We start from the raw sequence: 18,551 nt of genomic DNA, 5'->3' as shown, positions 1-18,551 counted from the left end.
CACCATCATATTCCACTGCGCTTTACACAGATATTGTCAGCACTGTCCCAAGTAAGGCGCACAATCTAAATTCCTTATCAGTATGCCTTGGGAGTGTGGGAAGAAGCTGGAGTGCCTGGAGGAAACCCAAATGTACACTACTGGCATACTCTTCTATGGATCACCAATCACAGTTTTCTGTATGATCATGTAGGTGCTGTTCCTGTTCTGTAGCCCAGACTACTTTATCCCCTGCTTCCCTAGGAGGTGAACACTACTAACATAAGAGTTCAGTGTTAGTCATTGGTTGTCCCATTACATCCACCTGTATGCTTCGTTGTGAATGTAGCTTCAGTACGGTGAATGGAGCACTGGTCATATAAGTGCACTGACGCTTCATTCACAGGGAGAATGCAGGTGGACTATAAATTGTGTTTTCCTCATCGCTGACCCTTTTTAATCCTGTGGATAAGTAATATAACAACCCCTTCAACTGTATGAGCTGGATAAACAGAATATGAAGTGGAGACACTGATCAATGTATTTTAGTTGTATGTGGACCTTCCTCTCTTGCTTTGTGCAGACCCAATGTGGAGTGTCGCAGCATGCGCTTTGGCATGTTAAAAGACCATCGTTCTGTGACCGGACAAGTGACTGCATTTGATGGTTCCATCCTCTACCTTCCTGTCAAGCTTGCCCAGGTAAACTGTCATATGGTTATTATATTCATTGTCACCTTGTTTGAGATACCATACGCTGGACAAACTATTATCTGTAACTAGATGTATGTTTTTTGTGTTTTTGCAGACAGTGGAACTTGAGAGCGAGCGCCGGACAGATGGACAGAAGATAAAACTCACAATACAGATGACCAAGATCCTAGAACCCAGTTCAGACCTGTGCATTCCATTCTATAATGTTGTGATCAGAAGGTAAGGGACATGTTTTATGTACTGTAGCAGTGATCTCAGTGGTGGCGACACATCACAGCTATGACAGCAGAGATTTCCTGCCACAGTCTCATATCAAAATGGCACGTTAGTCCTGAAGCCTGGTAAAGAGACAGACAAGACAGACAGACCGCTCCTTGTAATGTACTGTGGTATGTCCAACATAGCAGAACCTAAAGCAATACACACAGCTAGGACTATAGGAAGCAGCAGCAGCACAAATCCTTAAAGGGATCCTATCATTGGATACCCTTTTTTTCTGACTAAGACGTAGGTATAGCCTTAAGAAAAGCTATTCTTCTCCTACCTTTAGATGTCTTCTCCGCACCGCCGTGTTATAGAAATCTTGGTTTTCTTCGTTATGCCAATGAGTTCTCTCGCAGCACTGGGGGCGTCCTCAATGCTGCAAGAGAACACTCCAGCGCCGCCTCCATCTTCTTCTGGGACGGCCTCTACCTGCGTCTTCTTCCATCCTGGGTTTCAATCTCCCAGGCATGCGCAGTCAGCTTGGGCATGCCCACAGCCACAAGAAAATGGCCGCTTACACCAGTTTACTGTGTAAGCGGCCACAAGAAAATGGCCGCTTACTCCATCTTACTGTGTAAGTGGCCATTTTTTTGTGGCCACGAGCATGCGAAGTTGGCTCAGCTCGTTGGCAGAGTCAACTGCGCATGTCTAGAAGATTGAAACCTAGGATGGAAGAAGATGCAGTATTGGGGACACCCCCAGTGCTGTTTGAGCGCTGGGGACCACCCCCAGTGCTGTGAGAGAACACATTTGCATACAGACGAAAACCTGGATTTCTACTAAACGGCGGCGCAGAGAAGACATCTAAAATTAGGAGAAGAATAGTTTTTCTTAAGGCTATTCCTACGTGTTAGTCAGAAAAAAGGGTATTCAATGATAGGATCCCTTTAATGTTTACTTCCAATTCTAAAACCACTTTTCCTAATTGAATAGTACAGGTGAATATAAGAAACATTGTAATAAATCTTATTATTGTATCAGGCTGCTCTCCTTACCTTCTAATGTCTCATATTGTCTGTTCATGTGCCCTCTGATTTGTAAATTGCTACAGAATATGTTGGCGCTATATAAATAAAGTTGTTAGTATGGAGCAGTTTTTTCTTGTACTAGGAAAAACTTATAAAACCCCAGTTTTGCTTTTCTATTGATGTCTCGGGGGAGGGGGGAGTCTTTGTGAAGCTGCTACTGTGATAATCTGAGACATATAGAGCTTTGTTTGGGACTAGGCTATATTTGGGGTTTGTGTGTGGGTACCATTATACTCGGGTAATGTGTACATTCTGTTCCAGAGTAATGAAGATTCTGGATATGAAACTAGTTGGTAGAAATTACTATGATCCCACAAGCGCCACAGTGCTGCATCAGTACAGGTAAGCAGTTAAAGGGGTATTCCTGTTACAACTTTGGATAGAGGGTAACTTGCTGATCGGTGGGTGTCCAACCACTGGGACCCCCACCAATTTTGAGAATCGGGGTGTTTTGCACCACAGTTATAGCCAGGGTGCCGCTTCATTCATATGAATGGGGACTGGCCAGAGATGAGGGAGCCAAGTAAGCATTCACAATCAAAAAGATGCAGCGCTCCAAAGTAATGGGGAAGAACTGATATGAATTCATTCCTAGAACTGCATTTCGGTCCTAGGAGTATTAGACCTTTGTCAGGCTAAGAATCCAACACTCCTAGGACCGAAACGTAGTTCTTGGAATAAATTCGCATCATTTCTTCATCACTACTTTGGAGTGCTGCCTTTTTTTTCATTATTACTAGAGGGTTCAACCGCCGGACCCTATGGATTTGCACCCACATGTGAACTATACATGGGGCTTCTCTAAATACTATGTGTTTTTATTCAAGTAAGCATTCAGCTATCTCTAGCAGTTCCCATTCAAATGAATGGAGCTATGGGCACTGTACGGTCAGGCTCCCTGGTCAGAAATGGGGTGCAAAACCCCCCAGTTCTTGAGATCAGTAGGGGTCCCACCAAACAGCAGGTTACCCCTATCCTTTGGATGGCGATAAGTAACTGGAATATCCCTTTATTGTGTGTATATGGCGTGTGCGTGCATTTCTTGGCATTCTGTTTTAGCCCATTATTACTTTATTGTAAATCTTTGGATAGGATAGTATTACATTTATTAGATCTGTGCTTGTATATATTACCCTGAAAGGTGGGGGAGATATATACAAAATAACATCTGGATTCCAGTTGTTCATCATTAAAAAAAAAAAAGGTTTTGCCACATCTATTGGTGCCCTCCTACAATGTCATCTAGAGCGAATGTCTGCTAAAGTACGTCACATATGTCCCATTACTAATGTCTGTCTGTGCCGTTAGACTGCCTTACATGCTGTAATGTGCTGTGTTGTAGGTTGCAGGTGTGGCCAGGATTTGCAGCCAGTATACGCAGGACAGATGGAGGTCTCTTTCTTCTTGCTGACGTTACCCATAAGGTTATCCGTAATGATTCTGTGCTGGACATTATGTAAGTACTGATCATCTAGTTATCTATTAGTTATTACTTGAGATGAGGGAGTAGTATTCGATCGAGTAGGTATTCGATCGAATTCTACGATATTCGAAATACTCGTACTCGATCGAGTACCACTCGCTATTCGAATGGATAAATTCAGTGCAGAACCAGCATTGATTGGCCGAATGCTATACAGTCGGCCAATCAACACTGGTTCTTCTCCTACCTTTAGAAGTCTTCTCCTTGCTGCGTCCCCACGGCGTCTTCCGTCTCTGAATTCACTCTGCCAGGCATCGGGCCTGGGCAGAGCCGACTGCGCATGCCCGTGCTACAAGAAAATGGCAGCTTTGACTGTAAGCGGCCATTTTCTTGTAGTGTGGGCATGCGCAGTCGTCTCTGCCCAGGCCCGATGCCTAGCAGAGTGAATTCATTGCCGGATGACAACGCGGGGATGCTGCGCGGAGAAGACTTCTCAGAGAATCCAGCCCGACCCTCACTCGTGGACTTGGTAAGATCAGTTTGATCGAATGTTGCTTACCCCTGAAACGAGCATTTTTCTTCCATAGAGTATAATAGGATTCGATATTTGATTCGAGTAGTCGAATATTGTAGGGCTACTCGAAACGAATATCGAGTATTTAACTACTCGCTCATCTCTGGTTATTACCAAATTGACCTCCATTTTGCATATTTCCTGATCTGTACTGTGGGAGGAAAGGCTCAGTGGTAGCAGCAGCAGCGGACACATACAATCAGAGACAGACTCAAACATTCAGGTGCAAACAGGTTTTACCCTGTTCGTTTATTTTGCAGCAAAACAAAATAAGCCTTAACTTTAGGCAAAACAATAACAGAAATCCTGCTCGTCTGAGCTACTAACTATACAGAGAATACCCTAACTGTACGTGTGGCTTGCTTCAGACACACGGTCAACACAAAGCCCAGTCAAGGCAACAGTTCAGACTGGACTCTCACCAGTTTGCAGTGTGTTAGGACAGAACCCGGCTCCTGCCCAGAACTGAGGTCTTGGCAATAATTCATAGGCCTTTAATGAGGCCCAGCTCCCACCTGTGTTTGAAGGCTCCTTCCTAGTAGGACAAGAAGTAGTTAACAGAAGGAGCCGTCTCACAGCTAAGGTGTTACCTGAATTGTAACCTCACTTACCACACACAAGGAGGAATCTGGGAGAGATATAGCGACCTTCCAGAATCTCACCTGTCACCTTCTCGTAGTACTTACAGGCATCTGAGGCCTCCTGTACTAGCGACGCTGAAGGGCCTGGAATTTTAGTGACTCTTCCCACTCTAAGGTGTTATTCACACATCAGTGTCTTCATCCGTGTTGGTAAGCCGAAAACCAGAGTGGCCTGAAATCGCAGTACAGGAGGACATCTTTCCATGATCCCTTTTCTCTATATACTCTACACTACTGGTTTTGGCTCTCAATCACAGATACAAATCACCGATCGAAACACTGATGTATGAATAACGCCTCATAGATTGTAAGCTCTTGCGAGCAGGGCCCTCAGTCCCATTGTGTGAAGCGACTATTTCTTTGTTATGTATCTGTTTGTCTGTACTTGAACCCTACAAATTGTACAGCGCTGCGGAATATGTTGGCGCTATATAAATAAAATGTATTATTATCATTATTAAGGCCTAAACCTTATATCTACTTAGTTTTACGCCTGAGTCTGTGGATATCTTTATATACTTTTGTCGTTTTGCTTATACAGCGCTGGTATATTGTTCTGTACTGTACTGAGATTGTCTGTAAAGACACCAGGCCCTGTTCAGTGGGGCTCACATGAACTCACAGCAGACCCTTTCATGGCAAGATTACCATAGCATTCAAGAAACACGCACAAATATTGATCGATCAGACATATTAAAGGGGTTGGCTATTTTCTGACCAATATTGAGAGGCAAATGTTATGGTTTGTATAATAAAAAGATATACAATTTTCCAATATACTTTCTGTATCAATTACTCAGTTTTCTAGATCTCTGCTTGCTGTCATTCATTCTGTTACTTCTAGAGGATAAAACTCTGACCATGGTCATGTGATCTACGGTCCATGGTCATGTGATGAGTACACAGGTGCACAGCTCATTACCAGGCTGATGTCTGATTACTGTGTTGTGACTATAACGAGCGGCACCTGTGTGCTCATCACATGACCATGGACCGTAGATCACATGACCATGGACCGTAGATCACATGACCACGGTCAGCGTTTTATCCTCTAGAAGTAACAGAATGAATGACAGCAAGCCGAAATCTAGAAAACCGAGAGGAATTGATACAGAAAGTATATTGGAAACTTGTCCGACTTTTTATTATACAAACCATAACATTTGTCTCTCAATATTGGTTTGAAAGTGGCCAAAAGGCACTATGGGATAAAGATAAGCCCGCAGAGACCATGTGATGGCCTGGACAATGTATTGCTATTATGTGGAGGTTACTCTGACTTGTACCACCTACCTGAACATTGTACAGACAAATGTGTTTAGTTGTATTTCCTACTGAGAGTTTCCTCTAATGCCCCCGTCACACTACATTCATTGCTTAGGAATAGTTTGAGGAACAGGACAGAGGTCGAGGTGATGACTAGTCCTTGTATTATCAGGAATATCAAGAATCGATGTAACTTCTGCTAAATGACAGGAGGAGCGCTGTACCCTGGTGTCACCATTGTCTGTGTATGGTCACATTATAGGCATACCTTGTACCAGCAAAGTCGTGAACACTTTCAAGATGAAGTGACCAAGCAGCTGATAGGCAGCATCGTGATCACCAGATACAATAACCGCACCTACCGCATAGATGATATCGAGTGGAAGAAAACCCCTAAAGACGTCTTCACCATGTCAGATGGCACAAATATAAGTTTCATTGACTACTACAGGTAAGAATTGCTGTGTGTATAATGACATTGTGCAGGTACATGGCAGAGCAAGAGAAGCGAATGAGATTTTGCAAATTTTTCCAGTACAGGAAATTGTAAAAGCCGCAGATGTCAATGTTGTCAATTTTCACGGCGGCTTTCACTACTTTCAGTGTAGCAGCCTTTACGTCCATGGTGATCTTCCTGCACTGTGTGTGGACTTGCTGTCTTTTCCTAATTTGGCCACTAGGTGGCTCCATCCGCTATGTTATTCAGACACTGCCATTCAGTCACTGTGGTTGTACATCTCAGGACATAACTATATTTCCTACGTTTCATTTCGGGGCATTTCTTCCATTGCTGAGCTGAGTTATATAACCTTGTTCAGATCCCAGAAGTGGACAGCAGGGCACAGATTATTGAGCAGCCATGATACATTACATGTCACTTTTATCTGCCTATACCAAAAAACTGAAGCTGCAGGCAAATCTTCCTTCACATCTGCTGGTATCTCATAGCAGGGAAGCACAACCAGGAACGACTTCTTATTACAACAGCCTCTACATAGTTACTTGAATCTGATACCAATGCTGGTCCCTAACACCAAAACACCCTAAGTCTACATTCACATCTGCATTGGAAACTCTGTCACGGCGTCTGCCTGAAATCAGTGAATGAAAATCGTCTGGCACAGCGGAGACCCATTGGATTCCAATGTAATTCTGTTCGCATTTTAGTATCTCTATTACAGATTCTGTAACCCGAATTTGCTGCACTTTAGATCTCCTTGGTGCTGCTAGTTCGGGTTATTAGACCTGTGGTCATGGTGAGATTTACAGATAGGAATGCTAAAATGCAGAAGCATTAGGTTGTCTGAATATGGCCTAAAGAGTTTTCTGCTGAGCTGCGGGGCATTTTTGATATTGATCAGGGCTAATATATGAGAGAAAAAAACACAGAATACTCACCTAACCTTGTTCCCATGGACCTGCAGGCTCCGGCTGTAGTGGTGTCTATGGCTTGGCGCTCATTGCTCTTCCCTACTGCTGAATAATGGAGCTTGGAACTGTTGGAACTGATAGCTCTGCGCCCTGTTACTGTATCAGTGCCTGCCGCCCGAAACAGCCGGACAGCACCTGAAATGTGGGATTGTCCCGCTCTATCCGGGGAGGTTACTACCATAGGGCCCGTTCTGGATACACAGATGTCCCTACAGTTAAAGCGAACCTGTAACGGATGACCCACCCTAAAATAGACAGATGGGGGTCTAACACACAGATATGGCACTCATCAGCTGTTCTAAGCGCTGCAACCTATACAAAACATGGAGGCAGAAGCAGAGGTTTCCAAACAGTGTATAGCAGTGGTGGTGGATACTGAAATCCACTCTGTCACACCTGCAATACAGGGTACAGAGCTTTCTGCTTGCAGTTCCACCCCCTGTATAGGTTTTGGGGTAGTAGGCTGCTGGGAAGAGCTGACCTGTGTTGGTTCTCAGTGTTCACTGATGCGAATCCTGAGGATAGGTTATCAATAGAGATGAGCGAATACCGTTCGATCAAGTAGGTATTCAATCTAATATTAATGTATTTGACATATTCAATTTCGATCGAATACCACGCGGTAAAAACGCTTTTTTTTGCACCAATAACTGCAGGGAAGGTGGGACAGGAAGCAGGAAAACTTAGGCATCGGAAAAAATAGGAAAAAGTAATTGGCTGGCTAAATCAGGTGACCTCGGATTTATAATTGTGACAGTCATGTTCGTGTCATTTGCAGCTTGGTGTTAAATATGGAGAGACATGCTGAGGGCTTGAGAGGGATTAGCTTATGCTAGGCAGGCAGGAAACATTCTCAGCTACACTGCTTAATGAGTGTATATACACCACTAATATATGCACTTGTAACACTCAGGAGGGCCAGGGCTGGTATCCCGGGTAATATATCAGATGTGGCCGGCTTTCAGGGGGTCCCAAATGTGCACAAAATCTCCTTTTTGATGTCACCGACTACCCACCCCCACGTGATATCTGACAATGACAACAGACAACCAGGTCTCTGGGGTAGTCGTTGCTCTTTTACTAGCAGGACAAAGTAATACAAATGTACATATGGAGTAATTCTTCACATACAATACAGCGATTTTTGTAGGCAGTGTCCAATTAAGCAGGTGATAGAGCTTGGAGCAGGAATGCTTTGGATAGTTTAATTAGTAGTTGCTTGGGTAGTTAAACTTGTATATACTTGTAAAGATGGCCTGTATCCAGGGGGTTAGTCCTCAACAAACTGGGTACACGTATGTAGAAGAGCAACTAGAATTGTCAGCAGCGGGGGACCCTCAAATTCTGCCAGACTAGCTATGGGCTTCTTAAATATAGATTTGTCCCAAAGACTTACTTGAATAGAGAGATATGTGTGAGGTTCCCAGATGTATGGATAAGCAGGTCCGTCAACTTTTAGTGCTTGTAGGCTTAGAGCTTCAGAGGAAAACACTCTTTGAGGAGAATCTTGAGTACAGAGGAAAAGCCATCTCTGTTGGAAGTGCTCTCAGACTTGGCTGCCATTTTCAGCTCTCCATGTGCTGCTAGCTCCCTATGTCTTAGCCTTGTAGCTCCACACAAAAGAGACCAGACAAAAGGTCCCCAACCCCCTAGAGGGGGCTGTAACTCCTCCTCCTCCAAGCCAGTCAAGGGAGCTTGATTAGTCCTGAAGGTCACCTGATCATACTGGACATTCCTTTACAGTGCCAACTCAAATTACAATGGCAAGTATAGGCAGGTGTAGTTCACAAAAACATCCACAAGATGGCGCATTAATAGACCCCCTGTGTGCTGGCTCTGGTAATATATAATGAAGGGGGAGGAAACTTTTTACCTTATATGCAAATGTCCATACCATCTCAGTCTGCAATGACTATTAAAGGGAATGAGACGAGCAGTACCGGGACATTACACACTCATCTGTCAGCTAATTTCGACAAAAGCCCTTTTTAGGGCTCCAATTCCCTACCACTGGTAAACACCACATATGAGTCGCATAGGAGTGAGAAGCTAGCAGTTTGACTTGCATCCGGTATATACGGTAGTAGATAAACGCTATATCTACCCCCCGTGTATACTTTAAACAAACTGATGTATACAAGTGTTTTTGTTCACTCACTTATTGTACCTGTCGCATTGGGTGAGAAGAAACCTGTATACGGTCATCCGGTATATACGGCAGTACATAAGCTCAATTTATCTACCCTCCGTGTATAGTACAATCAAGAACACTTGTATACATCAGTTTGTGCACTCACTCATTCTGATTGTCCCATTGGGTGAGAAGCACGCTGTATACTATCATCCAGTATGTACGGCAGTAGATACGCTCAATATATCTACCCTCTGTGTATACAAAAAAAAACAAAAAAAACATTTGTATACATCAGTTTGTGAACTCACTCATTCTAACTGTCCCATTGGGTGAGAAGAAATCTGTATACTGTCATCCAGTATATATGGCGTTTATCTACTACTATATATCTGCTGGTGCAAGGCTCAACTCACCCCAAGGGTCTAAGGGCTCTGAGAAGAGGACTTACTATAAAACTCCAGTCCTTAAAAATTCCAAAATGATCTTTGAAGAAAAACTTTTCTACATGCCATTCTTCAGCAACTCTCAATAGATCAAATACAAATCTATTGATATTCTAACTCTAATCTATTCATATTCTATTGATAATCTAACATACTATGAGAAAACGTAACTACAGTAAATCGTTGATCAGTTTTCATTTTTAAAAAATTGTGACGATGGGAAACAGAAATCAAACTTGAACTGAAAAGAAAACATACACATGCAGGTTCAATTATGATGTTACAAGTAGAAGAGTCGCTCAGCAAGTGACAGATGTGGCTCTTTGTGTACATTCTGTCCCACCAAAAAGGCTAACTTTAAGGGCCACATGTCTAACTAAGACACTCAATAAGTGTAGGGCGCAGAGGGATTGGAGAGGACAGGGCTGTGGTCGGCTAGGTACTCCCGCAACATCCGCCTATACTTCTCCCTCCTGGTGACACTAGGCCCCTCAGTGGCGGTAGTTTGGCGAGAGGGTGCCATTAACGTGTCCCAGACCTTGGAGAGTGTTCCCCGTGTTGGGTGTGGACCGGATGGCAGTTGTTAGCCTCTTGGAGGAATTCTCCTCTCTGCCACCAGCGAGGGTTGATGCAAACATTTCCATCATATTCTGCACCAGTTGCTTGTGGCAATACATTTATGCGATTGGTCCTCCTCTCTACTGTAATGAAAGACGAGATGTTATTTTTATACCGGGGGTCGAGGATTGCAAAAATTCAGTATTGTTTGCTCTCCATGATGTGTACAATGCATTTATCACTTGAAAAGCAGCCCAACATGAAGTCAGCCATGTGTGCCAGAGTGTTACTTGGCATGATTTCGCTGCCCCCACCGGAAGGGTCACTCTCAATTTCCTCCTCTTCCTCCTCCCTTTCACTCCATCCGCGCTGAAGCAATGGGACGCACTGAACTTCCCTGCTAGCCTCGTGTGTGAGAATGACATCCTTTGCCACTTCATCCTCCTCCTCCTCTTCCTCCATCATTCAACACTGAGAAGCTGACGGGAGTGTGCTCTGAGTATCTAGCTGTGATGGGTCTGCAAATCCCAGACTCCTCAGCGTACAATGCGTTATCCCTTATGGCGATGAGGGATTCTCGCATCACACACAAGAGCGGGATTGTTACACTCACTAATGCGTCGTCACAGCTGACCCTCTTGGTGGACTCCTCAAAGATGCGTAGGATTTCACATATGTCTGTCATCCATGACTACTCATAGTGGATAAACTGAGGGACCAGACTTTGAGGAACCCTTGGATTTTGGAAATGGCACTCCATCAAAGGTCTCTGCTGCTCACACACCCTGCTCAACATGTGGTATGTTGAGTTCCAGCGTGTGGTGACATCGCACAACAGCTGGTGTTCAGGCAGATGTAGGTGTTGCTGGAAGGTTTTCAGGCTAGCAGCAGCTAATGTAGACTTACGAAAGTGGGCGCACAAGCGGCGCACTTTCACCAGTAGCTCAGGCACATTGGGGTAGATTTTTAAAAACCTTTGCACCACCAACTTGAAAACTTGGGCCAGTCATGGAAAGTGTTTTGAGTCTGGCAAACTCCAGACCCGCTACCAGGTTCCGGCCATTATCACGCACAACCATGCCTGGGCCCAGGTGCATTGGTGAAAACCACATTGCCGTCTCATCTAGGATGGCATCCCTCACCTCGGGGGCAGTGTGTTTTCTGTCGCACAAGCTGATGAGCTTCAGCACAATATGCTGACGTCTCCCCATGCCAGTGCTGCAGCTTTTCTAGCTTGCAGCTGGGGTCGATGTTACAGCGAAAGAGAGGAGGCTTTGTGAGAACCCCTGCCAGGAATCTTGGGCGGGGAGAGGAGATAGGCCGCCCCAGTTTGTGACTCGGTCGCAGGCTTCACTACATTCACCTAGCCTATCGTTACAGAGATGCAGCGTCCCTGTCCGCATGCGCTTGTCCAGGCGTCGGTGGTCAAGTGGACCTTAGAGCAATGCGCGGAACTCAGGGACCGCCTGATGTAATGGGACATGTGCTGGTGCAAGGCGGTGATGGCACACCAAGAGAAGTAGTGATGGCTAGGGGCAGCATAGCGAGGTGCCGCAGCTGTCATTAGGTCACGGAAGGCCTCAGTCTCCACAAGCCTAAACGCCGATATTTCCAGGGCCAGCAGTTTTGAGATGTGGCTGTTTAGGGCTTGGGCATGTGGGTGGGTTGGGAAATGGAGAGTTCCTCTGAAGAGGCGCATGATGGTGCAGGCAAAAGGACTAGAGGCAGGAAAACGAGAGTATGAGGGTGAAGTCCCCAAAGGCCAGAGGCAGATGTGGAGGTGTCCTGGCTGGTGGTCTGGACTGCAGTACCAGCATTGGAAACAGTGGGAGAGGCAGTGTCTGCAATACCGGCCGATGATTGTCCTGCGTTTGCTCTCTCCCACTGAGCCCAGTGCTTGCCTTACAAATGACGCCACATGGCTAATGTGGTTAGGTTTCCTTTCTCAGAGCACCTATTCAGTTTTGAGTTGCACAGTGTGCAAACCGCACTCAGTTTGTTCTCCGCGCATAAGTTGAAAAATCTACAAACCATTAAGGGACGTGGCTTCGATGGGTGAGTTTTGGGCGAGTGACTAGTACAGGGAACATCTTGGGCCTTGCTTGCTCTGGCCTGGCTTCTGTGAAGCAGCTCTCCTCTGCCTCTGGACATGCCTCTGCCTCTAGCCACCTTTTTTGCTGCTGCGCTTGCATCCACATCTACACTGCTTTCCCCACTATACATCACCCCTGTCCATTTAGGGTTGGTGATCTCGTCGTCCACCACCTCCTCTTCCAATTGTTCACTGTCCTTTTAATGCAAACCGCATGTAACCACAGCCTGCCTTGATAGTAACTGTGTCTCGTCATCATCACTGAGGCCCAGAAACGCTGGTTGCGGGTCCACAACCACAAAATCGGCAGGAGATGGTGAATGCTCCAGTGTTTGGGCATCAGGACAGAGAAATTTGTCTGTTAGCTCCTGGGATTCAGGAAGTGGTTGAACAGAGTGGAAGAGTGGAAAGGACCCGAAAACAGCTCTTGGAGGGGGCAAGGGTGGGATGACTCTGCTTGGAAGATTGGGCATGTTGGGAGGAAGGAGGGGCAGTGTCTTGGGTATGAACACGACTGGAGGTAGTGGCTGACTGGCTGGTGTAAATGCAGCTGGACACATTATCCGCTAGCCATTGTATCTCCTGGTCATGGTGCTCGGGCCTCGTCAGCGTTGTACCCTGCACCCTGCTTAACGCAGCTATCAAGTCAGGAATTGTAATGAACGCATGCTAATGTTTCTTTAGGTTTAAATTTGTGTTTCTGTCCATACTAATGTAGAGGAAAGAAGGTTTCCAAGTATTTTTCCACTTTCCATAGAGGTTCTATTGAGTGAGGAGAGTGTATAGTTGATAAGCTGTGATAGTGGGGTAATCCTGGGACTTGGGCATGTTAGATGCCCCTAGACATGCTTCCCCTGCTGTCCCAGTTGCATTCCAGAAGTGTTGGCATCGTTTCCTGGGGTGTCATAGTGGACTTGGTGACTCTTCTTAGTCGAATTGTGGTTTACCCTGAAACGAGTATTTTTTCACCATAGACTATAATGGGATTTGATATTCGATCGAATAGTTGAAAATTGAGGGGCTACTCAAAACGAATATTGAATATTTCACTACTCGCTCATCTACAGTTATCAATAATGAAAATACTTCCAGCCTGAACAACCTTTATAAAGTAATTCTGAGAGCAACTATCACATAACTACACACACAGAATTTTACTTAATATTAACGCTGTTTCTTTTCTCAATTACCGTATATACTCGAGTATAAGTCGAGTTTTTCAGCACAATTTTTGTGCTGAAAATGTCTGCCTCGGGTTATACTCGCGTCATTACGGTAATTCAGCAATATTATAACTACAGACCCGGCATCCGGACCTGGCATACATACAGCGGGACGGGTGCCGGGCCTGCAGCATCGCCATGCTCCTGCTGTTCATTTCAAATTGCAGAAGTACTTACAGTACTTCTGCTAGCAGGCCCGGAACACAGACCCCCCCCCACACACACACACACACTGCTCTATCACACGCGGGGTTACGTGGTCACATAACCTCAGGCCCGCACCCAACGTGTGTCTGCATTCCGGGCCTGCTAGCAGTTTGAAGTGAACAGCGATGCTGTGGGCCCGACACCCATCCCGGTGTATGTATGCCGGGTCTGTAGCTCTAATGGCGCCACTCTGATCCTGAGCCGTTGCCACAGCAACCGGCACCTATGTTGTAACTCTTATAGCGGTAATACCGGAATTCATGAGATCCAGCATCTCTGCTGAAAGAGTTACAGCAGCGATGCCCTCCACTGGTGGAACTTGAAGCCTCCGAGGGGAACTGCTGAGGGTAGGCGGCAGGCGCCACCATGTCCCTGGAGGGAGGAGGAGGGAGCAGGCGCGACCACTCACTCAAGGGCGATCCTGAAGATAGGCTCGGCTGTGCTGAGGAAGGTCCCCTGCCGCAGGGCGGACCTAAGGGAGAACCTCGGATGCCAGACCTGAAGGGGAACTGCGACCGGCCGCTGGCAAAAGCGCTTCTGCCGGGGATTCCACTCAGTGCTTCTGCCGGCGGCCAGCTGCAGTTTCCCTTCAGGTCCGGCTGGCTGAGGTTTTCCTTCAGGTCCGCCCCTCATCGCTTCTGCCGGGCATTCCCCTGAGCGCTTCTGTAAAGGCTCCCTGGCCTGCAGTGCTCTATGCAGCCTGCAAAAGAAATGACAATTTTTGCCATGTATTACAATGCATTAGCATTGTAATGCATTGCATTAGTGATAAGACCCCCTGGGGTTAAAGACCCCTAGGGGGTCTAATAAATGCAAAAAAAAAATAAAGTATTAAAAATTCAAACTATTCCCCTTTCCCTAGAACACATATAAAACTAATACAGTGAAACACATACACGTTAGGAATCCCTGTGTCCGAAAACACCCGCTCTACAAAGCTATAAAAATATTTTTCCTGTACGGTAAACGCCATAGCGGGAAAAAAAGTTGTCAAACTGCCCCTTCCCTGAGACTGTTTTTTTTTTTCCCCCCTACTTGGAATTCAGTCTGACTACAACCAGGCTGAATTTACGGTATCTGCAGTTCTCCTGTTCCGTCGGGAAGGGGTTAATAGCACTGCAGATACCCTATAGTCAGCTAGGCTGAATTCCAAGTGGTGGGGAAAAAAAAACAGTCCTCAAGCTCAGGGAAGGGGCAGACAGACAACCAAAACACCCCCTCCCCTTCCTCAGCGTCTACTGCACCCAAAAACTCCGACCATTTTAATTTTTGAATTTTTCCAGTAGCTGCTGCATTTCCCCCCCTCGGCTTATACTCGAGTCAATAAGTTTTCCCAGTTTTTTTTAGGTAAAATTAGGGGCCTCGGCTTATATTCAAGTCGGCTTATACTCGTGTATATACGGTATCTTTCTTTTTCCAGCGGCCATGATAGTTTCCCTAGTTGTCTGGCTGGCTAAGTCCAGTTTCATATATAAGCCTCTCTTCAGGCCTCTGATAGGAAATTCCTTCATGTAGATTGTAGTATAAAGATTATGTTAGTAAAATGCTGCCCATGTGCTTGTGGCACACAGTGACTGCCTGTACTTCTCTGTCCTTCCAGCACATGCTTTGCAGTAACTGCAGATTAACAAATCCCTTTGCAAGCCACATTTTTGTTCATTGGATTTGCATAGGTTATAGTTGTATTGCTGGTTTTATTGTCAGAACCCTACACCTTGAACTGAAAAGCATAAATGTACAGTATGTGAATGCTCTTCCATACCTGCACCGGTCATACACAGGGGCGTAACTATCAGGGTAGAAGCTGCCATAGGGCCCGGGACATTAGGGCCCCGGCGACAGCCGCTACTGCTGCGGGGTTTTTTTTAATACGCCGTTACTGGCTGGAGTTACTCTAGTCGGTAACGGGCCCTATTTACTTACCGATCCTGGCAGGGGCCTGCGTCAGTCAGGGGAAAGGGGGCATGTCAAAAGTTCACCACGGGGCCCCGCTATTCCTAGTTACACCACTGATCATACATATGATATATGTGCACTTATCTGGTATCTTTTGTCCTGTAGTAAGAATTATGGCATCACAGTGAAAGAAGTGGACCAGCCGCTCTTAGTTCACAGGCCTAAGGAGAGGAAAGATGTTCCTAGCAAGGTGATGTCTGTGCCTGTACTGTCTGCAGATGTTATGGATGTGTATATAAGATAAGATAATCCTTTAATAGTACCACAGTGGGGAATATCAGAGTTCATAGTCTATTTTTACATTTAGATGGCAGGTATGGTCCTCCTCCTTCCAGAACTTTCCTACATGACTGGCATTCCTGAAAAAATGAAAAAAGACTTTAAAGCCATGAAGGTAACTGGGTGCTATATTTGCTGACAACTGTAATATAGCCCGTTTTGACAATATCTTGTTTATCCATTGTGGGGAAGGTAGCTCTGTAGCAGCGATGGTGTGGACCCAACTAATCCGAGACAGGGACACAATTTCTGATGCAAACAGGTTTATTTGGAAAAACAGCAAAATAAAATAAACCTTCATGTCGGGCAAAAAATAAGCAAAATAAAATACAGCTTTACGTCAAGTAAAACCTCAAACAAAGCCCTGCTTGTCCGAGCACTAACTAAACAGTAAAAAGCTAACTATAAGTGTGCCTTACTGCCACACAAACAATGTAGCACCGTACAGTCTCCCCAGACTCTCAGTGTTTCGGGACAGACCCAGGCACCTCCTCTCGCTCCCAGGATCTGCAGCCTTTTATGGGCCAGTAACAAGTCTGGGCCCTACACCTGGGCTGAGGCCTACTCCAGACCCGCCCTGGACCACATGTATGTCAGAAACCCGGGGGAGATATACTGGGACTCCAGCACTCTGCCTGTCACCTTCTCACATCATCAACTTCTCCATGTCAGTTTATCAGCCTAGAACTAACTATTGAATCTTTTATAGTGAATTGATATTGCTGGAGAAATCTACATAGTACCCATACAAATTACAATAGGTCTGTATCCGTACATTGATGAAACAACCCATTATCTATGGGGGAAGAGATCACAACGACGACAAGTTTGTAATACATATGTGGGGTGTAGGTGGGTGGAGGACAGCTTTACTTAATTTGACCTTTGCAAGCCTTTTCTCTTATGAAATGTCTCCCCCCTGGCTCAGCTTGTGGTGCCAACCATGTCCTTGTTCTGTTTCCAGGACTTGACCCAGCAGATACACCTGAGTCCTAAGCAGCACCACATATCGCTTGGAAAGATGATTAAGAGAATCCAGACCAAAGAGGAGGCGCAGGCTGAGATGCAGAGATGGGGCCTACAGATAGACTCCGATATACACATTGTAGGGATTGTACAAATGCTGTATGTGCTGATGTATATTTATGTGTTATTTGCATCAGTATTCCTTATATTCCCCCTGATATAGTCCCTTTATGGAAATATTAAGTGGCTGTATGCCCTCTTACAGTGTTGGCCAAAAGTATTGGCACCCCTGCAATTCTGTCAGATAATATTCTTCCAGAAAATGATTGCAAGCACAAATTCTTTGGTATTATTATCTTCATTTAATTTGTCTTCAGTGGAAAACCGCAAAAAGAATTGTCAAAAAGCCAAATTGGATATAATTTCACAGCAAACATAAAGGGGGTGGACAAAAGTATTGGCACTGCTTGAAAAATCATGTGATGCTTCTCTAATTTGTGTAATTAACAGCACCTGTTACTTACCTGAGGCACCTAACAGGTGGTGGCAATAACTATATCACACTTGCAGCCAGTTGAAATGGATTAAAGTTGACTCAACCTCTGTCCTGAGTCCTTGTGTGTACCACATTGAGCATGGAGAAAAGAAAGAAGACCAAAGAACTGTCTGAGGACTTGAGAAGCAAAATTGTGAGGAAGCATGAGCAATCTCAAGGCTACAAGTCCATCTCCAAAGACCTGAATGTTCCTGTGTCTACCGTGCGCAGTGTCATCAAGAAGTTTAAAGCCCATGGCACTGTGGCTAACCTCCCTAGATGTGTCCGAGGGTACAACAGTGTCACCCCGTACTATCCGTCAGCGTCTGAATGAGAAGGGACTGTATGGTAGGAGACCCAGGAAGACCCCACTTCTGACCCAGAGACATAAAAAAGCCAGGCTGAAGTTTGCCAAAACTTACCTGAAAAAGCCAAAAACGTTTTGGAAGAATGTTCTCTGGTCAGATGAGACAAAAGTAGGAAAAGGCATCAACATAGAGTTTACAGGGAAAAAAAGAGGCCTTCAAAGAAAAGAACACGGTCCCTACAGTCAGACATGGCGGAGGGTCCCTGATGTTTTGGGGTTGCTTTGCTGCCTCTGGCATTGGACTGCTTGACCGTGTGCATGGCATTATGAAGTCTGAAGACGACCAACACATTGTGCAGCATAATGTAGGGCCCAGTGTGAGAAAGCTGGGTCTCCCTCAGAGGTCAGGGGTCTCCCAGCAGGACAATGACCCAAAACACACTTCAGGTCAGCACTAGAAAATGGTGGTGAGAGAAAGCCCTGGAGACTTGTAAAGTGGCAGCAATGAGTCCAGCCCTGAATCCCATAGAAC

General features: G+C 45.4%; 1 protein-coding gene across 1 annotated transcript in view; it reads left to right on the top strand.

Annotated features, from left to right (window-relative positions):
• Positions 1-18,551, top strand: part of LOC142202547 (piwi-like protein 2) — a 48,169-nt gene that overhangs the window by 11,618 nt on the left and 18,000 nt on the right. Inside the window, exons 7-14 of the mRNA XM_075272711.1 lie at positions 563-680; positions 787-911; positions 2,246-2,326; positions 3,327-3,440; positions 6,151-6,339; positions 16,038-16,122; positions 16,240-16,326; positions 17,176-17,316. Coding sequence (XP_075128812.1) covers positions 563-680; positions 787-911; positions 2,246-2,326; positions 3,327-3,440; positions 6,151-6,339; positions 16,038-16,122; positions 16,240-16,326; positions 17,176-17,316 — 940 coding nt within the window. The remainder of the gene's footprint in view (positions 1-562; positions 681-786; positions 912-2,245; positions 2,327-3,326; positions 3,441-6,150; positions 6,340-16,037; positions 16,123-16,239; positions 16,327-17,175; positions 17,317-18,551) is intronic.

This window comes from Leptodactylus fuscus, chromosome 5 (assembly GCF_031893055.1).
Source record: "Leptodactylus fuscus isolate aLepFus1 chromosome 5, aLepFus1.hap2, whole genome shotgun sequence".
Lineage (NCBI taxonomy): Eukaryota > Metazoa > Chordata > Amphibia > Anura > Leptodactylidae > Leptodactylus > Leptodactylus fuscus.
This window is presented reverse-complemented; position numbering and strand designations above follow the sequence as displayed.